Source organism: Chaetodon auriga, chromosome 7 (assembly GCF_051107435.1).
Source record: "Chaetodon auriga isolate fChaAug3 chromosome 7, fChaAug3.hap1, whole genome shotgun sequence".
Classification (NCBI taxonomy): Eukaryota; Metazoa; Chordata; class Actinopteri; order Chaetodontiformes; family Chaetodontidae; genus Chaetodon; species Chaetodon auriga.
Window position 1 is genome coordinate 23,820,762 of NC_135080.1, and position 11,956 is coordinate 23,832,717.

At 43.6% G+C, this 11,956-nt stretch overlaps 1 protein-coding gene across 2 annotated transcripts in view; it reads right to left on the bottom strand.

Annotated features, from left to right (window-relative positions):
- The window catches only part of LOC143323234 (large neutral amino acids transporter small subunit 4-like), a 28,795-nt gene extending 17,815 nt beyond the window's left edge, over positions 1-10,980 (bottom strand). For both annotated transcript variants that reach the window (XM_076734977.1, XM_076734976.1), the window contains exons 1-5: positions 10,780-10,980; positions 7,909-8,129; positions 1,789-1,993; positions 1,614-1,669; positions 1,274-1,350 (exon numbers count right to left, since the gene is read on the bottom strand). In XM_076734977.1, coding sequence (XP_076591092.1) covers positions 1,274-1,350; positions 1,614-1,669; positions 1,789-1,993; positions 7,909-8,068 — 498 coding nt within the window. In that variant the 5' untranslated portion in view covers positions 8,069-8,129; positions 10,780-10,980. The remainder of the gene's footprint in view (positions 1-1,273; positions 1,351-1,613; positions 1,670-1,788; positions 1,994-7,908; positions 8,130-10,779) is intronic.
- Between the last annotated feature and the right edge of the window lie 976 nt (positions 10,981-11,956).

An 11,956-nucleotide genomic window follows, 5' to 3' on the forward strand; every position in this document is an offset into this window, starting at 1 on the left:
GTGATGCAGCACTTTCTCTGACTGATGAGATCATCCTGACCACTGGCTTTCCTTATCCGCTCCGTCCCTCTCTCTTCTGTTGTCCACGCATCACTGCTCACCCTTTTCTCCCAGTGGTCTCTTATCAACTGCTCAGCCGTCTGTGCCTCCTCATCCATTTTTTCTCATGTCCCCCCTCTCTGATGCATCTGTCTTTCTGCCCATCTCTCTCTCTCTCTCTCTCTCTCTCCACTGACCGCCTCTCCTCTCTCCACCAGTGCCTGATGCTATCACTGCACAGTGCTCTAATCCACTCTCCTGCATCTCCCTCTTCTCTCTCCTTTTCTTCCTCCCCATCCACTCCTCCGTCCATCTGTCATTTAATTTCCCCTCCTAAAATTGGCTTTCTGTCATTCAGTGTTGTCTGCCTCCAGTTGAGGATGTTTCTTCTCTTTTTTTGACTCATCAGCTGCTAAATAAAGTAACAGCAAACCTCTTTAAGCATTTTAGTGTTGAATCATAAGTGGTCACTAGAAATGTATTTGCTCATTGTTGCAAAATAGGTGTGAAGAACTCAGTGACTAATAGTAACTAGCTGCAGGTTTTTTGACTGGCTGTCCAGCTGACTGCTAACATAACAGCTCAGCTGTAACATCCTGCAGCCAGGCAAAATATGTTGATGTTGTTTGCTCCAGTTGGTTTTCTACCAGTCACCAATGAACCTGTTTACCTGTGGAATGTTACAAACAGGTGTTTTTGGAGCATTTTACAACTTTCCCAGTCTTTAGTTGACCCTGCCCCAACTTGTTTGAAACATGTTGCTGCAACAAGTTCAAAATAAGAATATATTTACAAAAATCAAAATTGATGAGGTCAAACATTAAACACATTGTCTTTACACTGTTCTCAATTGAGTATATGTCAAAAAGGATTAGCAAATGATCTCATTCTGTTTGATTTGTCTTACACGCCGACCCAGTTTTTTTTTTTTTGTTTTTTTTTTTTGGAATCAAGCTTTCATGATGCTTCTGCTATTCTGAACTCTCCAGGTGTCTCTTCCCTCAAATGTCAGCACTGTCAAGATGGTTTGCTACTGGTCCACAGCACAAAGTTGCAAGTCTAAGTTGACCAAAGTTGAACTCAGCAAAAAGCTCAGTGCAGATTTGCTTTGCTTCCTTGGACAAATCCACTGATCACAGCAAATGAGTTTGACCAGTGAAACAAAATATCAACTATAAGCAGCTTCACTCTGAAAATATAAGTGTTATAATCCTGGTAAAGCTTTCTTACTCACCGTCAGAGAAGTGAAGGTCATGCACATGCCTCCAAAACCGTTCATTGCCAAAGCAAAGAAGATCAGGATAGACAGATCTGTAGGAGGGAGAGCAGATTAGTGACAAATGTGGTTAGTCTGCTGACACAAGGCAACTCTCCCACATCCCATCTGATTGATTAAAGTGTCACTGTTGCATCAAGACACTGTATGTGCCTGTGGGCAAATGTGCTGTACAATATGGCACACCTATAAAAGCAACATGACTGTATGCAGCAGTATGTGAGGCAGTATGGCCCTGAGTGAACATACCATGCTGTTAATACAATGTATGTGACATGAAATGTGTAAGTATACTTACTGTTGGGATCACTGGCACCATAGGCAATGAGGAGGCAGGAGAAAGCAAAGCAGGCACTGGGAACACAAAGCAATGGGTAATGAATAAGTAACAAATAAACCAAACAGACCATAACCGTCCAACTTCTTATAACATCAAATGGAAAATGGATTCAGTTTTCCTTCTCAAGCCTTACCTCCCCAGAAGTCGGAGCTTCCTCGGACCATATTTGTCCATGACGATGCCCATGGGCAGGGTGATGGCAGACAGCAGGAAGGAGCCCACGGTGAAGGCCAGGTTCAGCATCTCGTCCTGGTCCTTGCAGATGGGCCAGCCATTCATCTCCAGGTACTCCTCAGATGGCTTAGATGTGTTGGTGAAGTTGAGGCTGGAGCTGTTTTCTGCATGGAGAGGAAAATGAGAGAAGGACGTCAAATGGATGTGAAGCATCGGGTAAGGAAACTCTGAAGTTTAATCGGATGTTTGATCTTAAAGCTGCACACTGCAGCTATACTGGTGATTCCAACATAACATTATCTGCACACAACACTTTGGTGCTTTATAGGTGGAAAGTAACTGTACATTTACTTTCATACTGCACTAAGGTACAGTTCTGGTCCCTGTACAGTACTGCTGTGTTTCATGTACATTAATATTTCTACCCTCTACCACATACATGGAAAATGTTGTGTTTTCCACTACATTTAGTTGACAGCTATAGTTAATGAGTAGCCTACGTTTATCTCTACCTGTTCAGTCTAGACTGAAATATCTCAATAACTTTTGGACTTTATAGACATTCATGGTCTCCACAGGATAAATCCTTAGACCTCTCGAGATTCCTTAACTTTCCATCTAGCACCATCATCAGGTGGACATTTGAATCTGTCTGACACTTTGATTTGTGACCAAATGCTAAACTGTTTACACTCCAATCAGCCTCAGCTGTCCTTTGTGTTTAGAGCTAATTAGCAAATGCTAGCATGCTAAGACATAACATGCTAAACATTATATTTCGTTATCATTGTCATTGTGAGCATGTTAGCATGCTGAAAAACATCAAACATCACAATCCCCCTTTGATAAACAGGGTGAACCTCAGCTTTGAGTTTGTTTTTATATGAAACATCTGACATTTCAGAGCTGCACAAACCATCATTTTCTCTGTTCTAGAAATTAGAAGAGCCTGCTGACTTGTTGTTCTAGAGGTGATCTCAAATGAAGGCCTGCGTGTTATTTAAAGGGAGCTCATATCATGTTGGTCTTTGAGATTTGAGCAACATAAGAAATTATCTCCACCCCTCCCTCTCTTGGAGCTGAGCTGCTGATCGAAAAGCCAGAAGACTCATTAAAGGTCAAGTAAACAAACTGGAGGGAAAACAACACAATACAGGGTAAACAAGCGCCAAAAATAGTCACAGCTGCACCCCTGCATGGTGGAGGGGAGCTCTCTGTGACAGTTTCACACAGTCAGACACTGGCTCAGTCTGCCTCCTGCTGAATCACTGGTAAACACAGTCCACTGAGTTCATGTGGACTCTATTTTTGTCTATCTGCTCTATTAGACTGTTGCCTCTGGTGAAACTCTGTCTCTATCAACAGACAGACGGGGGACAGGGGACAGGGGACAGGGGAGGGTTCAGGGCGGAAAACAACTCACTCACCTTGACTTGTTTTTGCCAGGGAAACAATAGCGACAGACTCAGCAGTTAGCACATGTTTAATGTCTGGAGGAGGGAGGGAGGTATAAAGAACTTAGTCATCAGAGAGTGTTTTCTTCATTTCAGTCTTGGGGGCAAGTTGTCAACAGCAGCTAAAGTCCCAGCTGGTCTAATAAACAACAGAACTGAAAATCTGCTTTCCTGCTATGTTCTTAAAGGGGTGTGTGATGTTGATTTCTGCCTCTGTTGAGCCAGCTTAAGGTAAAAGGGGGGGGGGGGGGGGGGGGGGTTGACGCTGGCCTCGGGGCAAAGGGGAGAATTTGGAGGAACAACAGGAAGCTATTATGTCATATTAAATGCATCCTAGTGCAGAAAATTAGTCCGTGAAGTGTGAGGGTATAAGTAGGTGAAAGGTAATGTGGCTTAATGAACATCTGATGAGTGCAGTGCTGTTTTAATGCTGGTACATACATTCATGAAGGGATGTGCGCAGCCTCAAGCTCAAGAGTGTTACAAAATAAGCAGCTGCAGAAAGGCCTATTTAGATTTAACATGATAATGATCGGTGGGCTTTTATAGAAAGTCATTCACATCCACCATGATTCATATTATTCAAATAAACCTTACTCAGACTGAAGATTGATTCCTTGTATGAGCTATCTCTTTCTCAAATATGGTCGAACACAAAGTCAACCAAGACTGTAGCCGTGCTACTGCGAGGCTATACTGAGGCATATATGCTTTGAGATAAATACTAACATCTGCATTCAAAAATTCTGACAGTGTCGATGCTAACATGCTGCTGATGTTAAGCAGGTATACTGTTTATCATCTTAGCTTAGTGTGTTAGGATGCTAACATGTCCTTAGCACTAAACACAAAGTACAGCTGGGGCTGACGAGAGTAGCTTCAGTTTTGCAGGTATGTAGTCATGAATTGGTGGACAAAGTGAAATTATGGCCTGATAATGACGCTAAATGGAAAGTTAAGGAAAAGGAGGGATCATGAATGTTCTACACCCCATGACAATCTATGCAATAGCTGTGAAGCTATTTCACTTCATAAATGTTCATCCTCTGGGAATCATGAATATCTGTACAAAATTTTGTGCCAACGCATCTAGCAGAAGTGAATATATTAGGCATTAGGGTTAATCCTCCAGGGATCATGAATGTCTGTATAAAATTTCATCCCAATACTTTGCTGTCATATTTCAGTGTGGGCTAAAGAGCTGGAACAACCGTTGTATTGTGGCTAAAATTCAAAAATCTGGGCATCAGTATCAGCGTTCAAAAGCCTTTTGTGATCAAACTGTTCAGTCAATATGGAGATAGTGCGTTCTACTTTCTCAGGCTGGTATTTGAGGTGTATTGGAGCTGAAAGTGCTGACTGATGGGAGTAACTGAAGATAGCAACATCGGTCCCCCAGCGGCCTTGGCTGCTGACTAATCAAATGGCTGCAGCAAACCAGAGTCAATAAGGGAAGAGCCCCGACCAAATACGCACACACGCACGTGCACACATGCACGTGCACACACAGGCAAATATAGTCACGGGTATAAAAGCTGACTTGAGCTTGTGTGAAAAGTTGATCCTGATGGACCTCACTGTGTGCTCACTGGACACCTGCTGACCATCAGAGGGTGATTTCTCATTCCTGTCAACACGTTTGTGTATATGTTTCATCAAATTTAGCTATTTTATGGCACTCCCTTATCTTCTATAAGTGTCTCCTATACGTGAGGCTCAAGTCAAACAGACTCACCTCCTACAGAGTCAACTGGTTTAATGATTACTAGAATGTACCAACAGCTTTGTTTCCTTGGCTTCAAAGTGGTCCGTTTATTTACCAGCAGACAGCACCCCAATACACAACCCACCCTGATTATCAACACACTGACAGGAGAGTAATCACAGAGGATGTTAGGAGGAATGATGCAGTCAGATCCTCGTCCATGAAATAGTGGTTATATCAATAAATAAGTAGCAGGTGGTGATCTTTCAGATAGAGGCTCTGCTCCAGGTGATTACAGGCTGCTTATATAAGGATACAGTCATTATTGTGCAAAGGTTATGGGGTCAAGTGATGGGGCAACGTGAAACACACAAGTGGATACACACAGAGCATTTAAGAGGACAAGACATAAATCAACGATTCATATTTTCAAGCCCCTTCAGCTACTCAAATCCTTCACGGTTTTCTTTTGGCAATGATGTGCGTACATTCTGTTCACACTGACCGCAAACAAGCTTTTCCAGTGACAGAGCAAACAGAAAAAACACATTTTATATCTAGAAACAACCAAGAATGCAAGAGAGAGAACTGCGCTGACAGACCTAGTCCAGAGACAAGGGGAGGTGAAAGCAGTCAATCAGTTAAGTTGAGGAACACGTTCCTCTTTCCGCTGCGTGACAAACAGATATGCCTCACACCACCAGAGCAACCACAACCTGACTGTGGAGGAGCAGGCTGTGCTGAACTGATCAACAACAGTTTCACTAACACAAGGAAGACATGCTCTCGAGAACAGAGCCACGGTGTACGAAGAAAGAGACTGTGAACTTTTATAGGAAGTTGGATTGTTCAGAGATGTACATGCTCGTTAAACTTAAACAGGGTGTGTGCAGGACAAATAACCCATGCAATGACTTGATATACAGCGTCTCCAGAACACCATATCTGCTGTGGCTCTTATTGCAAATCATCAGACGTGCCACTTGGTGACATTCGTCAACACATTCTGGGACAGTGCTTTATTCCCTCAGTCAAACAGTGGACTGCCTTTACAGTATGCAGGACAATTGTAGTCTGGCCAGCTCAACCCCTGAATGCCCTCTCATCTGGAGAAATGCCGAATGCAGAGGGTTTTCATACTCATATTCATACTAATGTGATAGACAGTGCTCTCCACTACCAATGTCAAAACACAAAAATGTCTTTTAGAGGCATGTTGCTCATTCCTGCAGTAGAGCTCAGACACTTTGAAAATCTATGTCAAGAAACAGCGAAGCAAGCCTTTACAAGGACACTTTATGTTGCTTTTTCCTCTGATTTCCTGTTAGATGCCTTACAGAGCACCCAAATGCAAAGACATACACAAAAAAAGCAGCCGCACCATCTTGACCTGATTTCAGACTTCTCAGCTGTACAAGTAAACATCAAAATGCCAGATTTAACACCACTTAGCAGGTCAGAAAGCTGTGACAAGAAATTGGAGAACTGAGCTGAGTCAATGACAATAGAGGCCTAATCCAATCAGATAAACAGGCTGCCCTCACCAACATTAATGGATCATCAGCTTTCATTCACAGCAGATCACACAATGCTGTATCCACTGATAGGCTGACAAAAGAGAACGATCTACAAGCAGTTCATACAGACGTGCAGTGACAATGACAGTGCGCTCAGACAGGGTCAAGTGATAGTGTGAGAAGGCTTCATATGCACAAATTAACCCTGCAAGGCTTTCATCACTGCTCCCTCATAGGAGATAAAGAGAGAAATACGCAGACAGAGACACAATCAGAGGATCAAAGGGACGAAGTCAGAAAACAGCCTGTGTGATAGTCACTGTGGAGAATGAAGGGATGAATGTCAGTTTGTTGTGCAGGAGCACTTCATGGCTGCTTTTGAAGCTTGTTCCGTGTCTGCCTGCCTCTGGCATATTGACTTGTTTTCCATGAGGAAATCCAAACTGTTGGATCAATGAGAATCTTGTGTGTTTGCTAATATGCAGCTAGCGGCTCATCCTAAAGGTTGCTGTCCTGAGTGGACAGAACTCCTTCATAATATGAAGAAGAAATGTGGAATATGGAGAGATTGAGGCTGTTTCAAAGGTGAAACCTGAGCACTTCTGGAAAAAGCTTGTTTGTGTGTCCTTAAATCTCCATAATTCCATCACACCCATTCAGCAAAAAGTACCCTGGGGTGTTGCAATCAGCCTGTTGAAAGCTTTTGGTTTCTCAGCAGCTCAGAGATACTCATGCAAGGTCGTCTCATTAATGTCCCATTGAAACTCTGATTACATCCACAAAGCCCTGAATGAGGCTGCTTGAAAATACTGGAAGCAAACAGGACTGTTAGTGCTTCAGATGAGCTAAATGTGGCTTCTTTGCATGACAAATGTGTTCATGTCAGAAGCAGCAGCAGCAGCAGCAGCAGCAGTAAAGGTAGTGGTAATAGTGAGACTGAATGGGACTGACAATTGCAGTTCCTCATTTGATCAACCAAAATATTTGTATTATGAGCAAATTGTACCTACAGTATAAAAACTAGTTGTGGTTCTGCAGTAAAATGTCCTCTGTGATTTTATATCATTATGTCTCAGACATCTGAAATGTGACAAGGGGCCCCTGAGGTGTCATAAGCCAAAAAGACTGGGAGCCACTGGCTCAATCTTTAACAATGCAGTGCTTTATAAGATTATTATGAATGTGTTTTCATGTGAAATTGTAGTCTGAAAAGCTATCAGTAACTATAGCACATGTATATATTGGAGTAGAAGTATAATACTGAAATGCTCAAATAAAGTACAAGTACCTTGAAACTGAGTAAATGTTACTTTCCTCCATTAATGGGGTCAAACAGTTCAGTTCTGCTGCTTCTGAAATTCACCCATTCCCTGCCTCTCCTTTGTTAAATAAAGCTGACTCACCTGGTCCTTGGCACAGGTAGGAGTAGAAGCCCTCAGACTTGAGCATGATGAGCAGGGATCCCCAGCCCAGCAGCACAGCAGAGAAAAGCAGGTTCTCGATGACCGCCGTCACCGCCATCCACCAGCGGCGGGAAAAGGCTGTGGCCAGGGAGGGCGCCATCTCAGCGGGTCGCAGGAAGCACTTCACTGGCCTGACTGGAGGTGAGGGAGGCTGCTGGAGCCTGGAAGACAAGACGAGAAGATTATCATGATATAAAGGATCGTTTTGTGGTGAAATATCACAAGACAGAAAAATTATGGTACATAGCATGTGATGCTAATGATTCATTGATCACTTTGGTGTTCACTGGGAACTGCAACTATAACAGATATGACCATAAACTATAAACATGTTCTCACCATTGTATGTACATAATAGTCATATATTTGCAGATCTTTGTTTAGATTTGTTGTCTTTGTTTTCAGCAGAAAATCTCTTTGTTTTCGTCCTGAAACTGTGTGCACGTGCACTGACAGTATGTTTAAACCTTGCATGTGTGTACATATACAATAGCCCCACTGGACGAACAAAGCTGATTCTGATTCAGAGCTGCTTGATTTCTCAATAACTTGTTTTGGACGACTGTCTGGGCCGGGGCCATGTTCATTTCTTTGTTCTGGTCTGATGATGACGGTGATAGTCTTCAGGAACGCGACATAAACACAAAACAGCTGAGGCGGTGGTGCAAAACCCCTCCTATAAATATTAAAAACGCCCGCCCCCTGATGCCGTTAATTGGCTTGAGGGTTTTACAGATCATCTCCTATTGGCTGCTAGTGACATAGCTTGTGCAGCAGCTACACGTGAGGTTGATGTTGCATTCAGTGCCTGTGGGGGAATAATACAGAGGAGTATTTACTGACAAAAAATGTTGTTTATGTAGAGCTTTTACATAAAGCATCAACTGAGAGATTATGGGTTTAATTCTAGGACTCAATTCCCAAATTCAACAACCAGCTAACTAAATCTTTATGTCAACAAATTCACACATATTAAAAAAAAATTCTGTGGCCTAACTACTCGGTTGTAATTCATTCATCGACAGAAAACGACTACGTGCTGGATTTTCCTTTGTTAGTATGAAAAGCCAAACAAAAACCTTTGACTGTTCAAATAGGTGAGGGGAGCCTGACAAAGCTGCTTTGGAAAAAAAACGGTTCGTATTCCCAGAAAACTCTACTGCACGTGAATGCAGCGCGAGTTTCAGCCGGTTCGAACCAGCGCGGCGCGAGACTCTCAGAGTTGTTCGGCTGTCAGCGCTCGAGCTGCTGCACATCCGCTCAGATGCGCTTTCTGCTGTACGGAAACAGTGAAGACCTGCATCAGTTGATTACAGCTGATATGATCAAAACAAACAAACAAAAGTCACTGAGAAAACTCGCGAATCGTGTGTTGCACAAAGTGTTGAACAAAAAAATATCTCTTGACCCTGTTCTACTGTTTTGGATGTTTTTGTCTGAACAGGGATTTAATGTCAATCATCGCCCCCAGCACTGAGGACCGTAAAAAATAAAGATGCCATGGCACTCACAATCCAGAGTTCACTTGGATTTTGTGTGTTTTTAGGATCTGATCAGCAGATCATCGCACTGCGAACAATAAGACAAAGTATATTGCGGTGAATGAAGAGCAGCGCTGGAACTGGTCTGAACTGGACTGAAATCATCCGCACAATACACCCCCCACCACCTCCACCAACCCCACTCTGCATCTCCAGCCCCCTCCTCGCGCAGGGTCAAGTTAACCAGAACAAAAGAACAGTGTTCCGGTTGCTAGTTTCAAAATAAAAGACTAATGACTGTTTTGCAAGGCGTGTGAGACACAAATCTTAGACGAAGGTCAATCCTACTTTGAAGTATGTACCACGATAATCAAGAAAAAAAGATTATAGAGTAAACAGAGAATTAGATGTGAAACTGTACAATGGCGTAAATCTCACCACAACATGCATCAGCCGGGCTACAGAATAAGTGTTTTCACTAAAAATGATGGATGTCAACGATACAGGACGATTGACGTTATTTTAACAAAGCGACACCTGAATGAGACAGACAAATGTCCTGAATACCTTAGAAACTGGATGTCGTGAACATATCTTTATGCTTTTATCTTGATGGTAATTTCTAACCTTTTCCGGAAAGATTTCGCAGGACATTGACGCGCATCAATGCAAGAGGCGCTCAGCTGTTCAGTATCAACAACAGTACGGGGAATTAGGATCATGCTGCTGAAACAAAGACAGTTAACTAAAAGCCAACTGGACACAAAAAGCTTCCGGACAGAAGAACCGCATCTGGTACTCTGCTGCCTCACAAACGCCTCTGTGAGATCCAGCGGGCTTTCCTCTACAAATGAAATCCTAACTTTCATTCAGCGCTGAAAACGCGCTCGACTGTTGTCACCGTGTAGAGCCAAATAAAGGGACACGGAGAAAGTCATTGGTGATGACAACAGAAGGAACTGTTAGAATCCACCTCCATGCGATCCAATCGGAATTAATTTGTCTGTTTGTGAGATGAACGCTCAGAATTGACACAATGATCAGAGGAGGAGGAGGAGGAACAGCCTGAGCGGATAAAAACACTGATAGACTTAAAGTTGAAAACAGCGCTGCAGGCTGTTGCAGCTTCAGTTTCCTCTCTGCAGCCATTGAGCGCAGAGAAACACGGACAGGAAAAGGCTCAGAGCCGACAACTCTTTGCTGCACACTGATACCTGAGATAGAGTGTGTCACTGAGAGATGGTGGATCCTGATATGAAACGTGCCCAAATATGAGTCAGCCTCTCCTCCGGTGAAGTGCAGTGTGGAGCATCCTTGGTGCGGAGCCTACCTGAGTCTGTGGATTCAGGGACAATAGAGCCGCTCCGTCCTCACGCAGATCTGCCTCTGCACGTCCAAACGTCCCTCGACGACAAACACACACAGAGCAGCGGTGCGGATTCACATGTGGGGTGTCTCTTTGGTTTCTTTGAATCCCTGTTTCTCCTCTCATCCCTCATCGCTGCTTTATAGCGGCGCAGAAGCGGTGCACAAACAACACTGGCTCCTGATTGGCCCGTGGCTGAGCTAGAGACCAGCCGCAGCCAATCAGAGCGCGACAATATTACATGTGTGTTGTTTCTCAATACTAAAAATTTGTTGAGGAAACAGTTGGCCTGTTTGGACACAGACAGAACAGCTGATAATTATGGGACACAAAAACAATGCAGTCGGTCTGACAATAGAGAAGCGCGTTTAATTACGGAGCTGTTTAAAAGCTGCACACAAAGACTTAAAGCAGAGGGTCGATGAGTGTTCACTCAAAGGTAGTTTGATGTTTTCCGTGTTTTTCAATGTCATTAACAGTGAATACACTTCTAAAGTAGAGAGATAACACAATTATTTAGGCTTGTAATTAATAATACTCTTTTGAGATTGTCCAGTTCTGCCTTGAAGCACTTCCAAACAAGAGAAAGAGTCTGAGTCTGCATTAAGAGTGTCGAAACCTCAGTGGGATCTTTGTTCTGATTTGATCATTCGGCCCATGACCCGCCACCCACTGGAGCCCTGATCCTCGTTTTCTGTGTGGGACAAGCGTCTATAGGGTTTAAATAAACACTGCTGCAGCACCTACAGGCTATATAGACTAAATCCTCCCGTCAGCATGTGAGGTGACTCACTGTTTGCTTCCAACTAGAAACACAGAAGAGAAGGGTTCACTTGGTCCAGAGGACAGCTGAAAACAAAAACCTGTGGCTGGGATCGTCGCACCGAGGGCGACACCTAGTGGCTGCTTCTGCTGTCTGCTGCTTGGTGCTGAGCAGGCGGCGTGCTGTGGGTTTTAAGAGCTTTTCTTGTCTTTCTCTGAAAACAGCTGCTGAAAATGACGCTATGAGAGTGGACCAAGACAGAAAGCTGAGCCCGGACAGGTAAAACTCACCGCACAGTAATGCGGACGCACACTCAGGTGATAACTCTCTCCAGGTTTATCACTATGAGCGGCCTCTTTCACTTTCATTTGACTCATC